The sequence below is a fragment of the Poromitra crassiceps genome (genome assembly GCF_964638095.1).
Source record: "Poromitra crassiceps genome assembly, chromosome: 13".
NCBI lineage: Eukaryota > Metazoa > Chordata > Actinopteri > Beryciformes > Melamphaidae > Poromitra > Poromitra crassiceps.
Genome location: NC_139644.1, coordinates 21492487 through 21493864, shown reverse-complemented (window position 1 = coordinate 21493864; position 1378 = coordinate 21492487). Strand labels below are relative to the sequence as shown.

Genomic DNA, 1378 nt, shown 5'->3' with positions numbered 1-1378 from the left:
ACACACACACACACACAACCTCTCACTCTCATGGGAGGAAACATTGGAAGAAATCAATAGCATGTCAAGTCTATTAAATGCAAGAAAGTCAGCAGTTAATGAGGGTTTTGTAAATATCTTTTATTGAGGTATGTGACTCTGAACTTACAGACATAATTTACATTTGACAATCTCATGAACAGGAGATGCTATGGGAAACTGTAGGTGCAATGCAGGATGACAAACTGTCTCTATGGGTAGAACCAATCATTATTCCAGTTTTATTTTGATAACGTTTGTGTCGGCCTGTCATATTTGTCCATGCTGTCTGTCATTCCCAGTGTTTTTTGCCATCTCTGCTCAGATTTTCAACATTAAAGACATCTGATAAACGCAGACCAAACAACAGTCCTTAGAATAAAGACGACTGAAGTAACGTTAGAAGGTAAAGTAGAAGACAATAGCAATCACTATGCAGGAGATTAAAAAGCAAACTGATTCGGATGACACAAAATAAAGTGCTAATTGTTTTATTACAAGAGGAAAAGCCTACAGTATTTCGTCACAGTCGCTAAAGTCTTTCACACATATAGGAAGGATCATTCTAGCTAGCTTTCTACACTCAGAAAGGAAAGAGCTCAACAGATTTGCTACTTGCAGTGCCGTTATCCCGTCGGTGCATTCTGCACTCTAGTCCCACATTTTCTCCTTCTTCAAGAATCTTCCACCATGCAGTGACACCTGCGCATCCTCTATGTGGAGCCTGAATGCCTTTCTCTTCAAGAGACATTTGCTAAATAAATAATCAATGAATGCGAGTCCAAATCATCAAGAGCTTAGCTACATACAGAAAGAAATGTGCCTTCCACTTGCTGTCAAATCTGACCAATCACACGGGACGAGAGGGCAAAGAGGAGGTGAGGATGGAGATGACAGGCTCATTAGATCAATGCTGATTCAGGCATCCATGTGACACACTGATTCATAACAGACCAGCAACTTGTGTCCTGTGACTCTCTGTCTCTCTCTCTCCTCCTCCTCCCTCTGTTTCTCATGTCTTCTTCCTCCAAGCTGCCGGTGGGACTTGGACTCCTTGAAAATAGGAACACAGCTTTCACCACTTGGAAGTTTTTACGCTTGTAAGATGTTGAGACTGTGAGTGTTTTTTCTGCCCAGTTCATCTGTGTTTGATGGGATTAAGTCAGTTGGAGAGGCTGCAGCTGTCAGTAGCCCGAGGGAGTTGGGCACCTTGAAATTGGGAGTGAACCTGGGGGGATGGGAATGGAGGGATGAATGGGATGGGGATGTGCGCGCAGAGCCTCAGATCTCCTCTATGGAGTCAGCCGGGACCAGCCCTCTCTTCTTCCCACTGCTCAGCTTCAGATAGTCCTCCCCGTCT

At 43.8% G+C, this 1378-nt stretch overlaps 1 protein-coding gene across 1 annotated transcript in view; it reads right to left on the bottom strand.

The window, feature by feature from the left end:
- Window positions 1-1299: 1299 nt before the first annotated feature.
- The window catches only part of LOC310787650 (SH3 and cysteine-rich domain-containing protein 2-like), a gene marked incomplete at both ends in the record, with an annotated part of 33621 nt that continues 33542 nt past the window's right edge, over window positions 1300-1378 (bottom strand). The window contains one exon of the mRNA XM_083649128.1: window positions 1300-1378. This exon is cut by the window's right edge and continues 20 nt beyond it. Within this exon, the coding sequence (XP_083505254.1) occupies window positions 1300-1378 (79 nt within the window).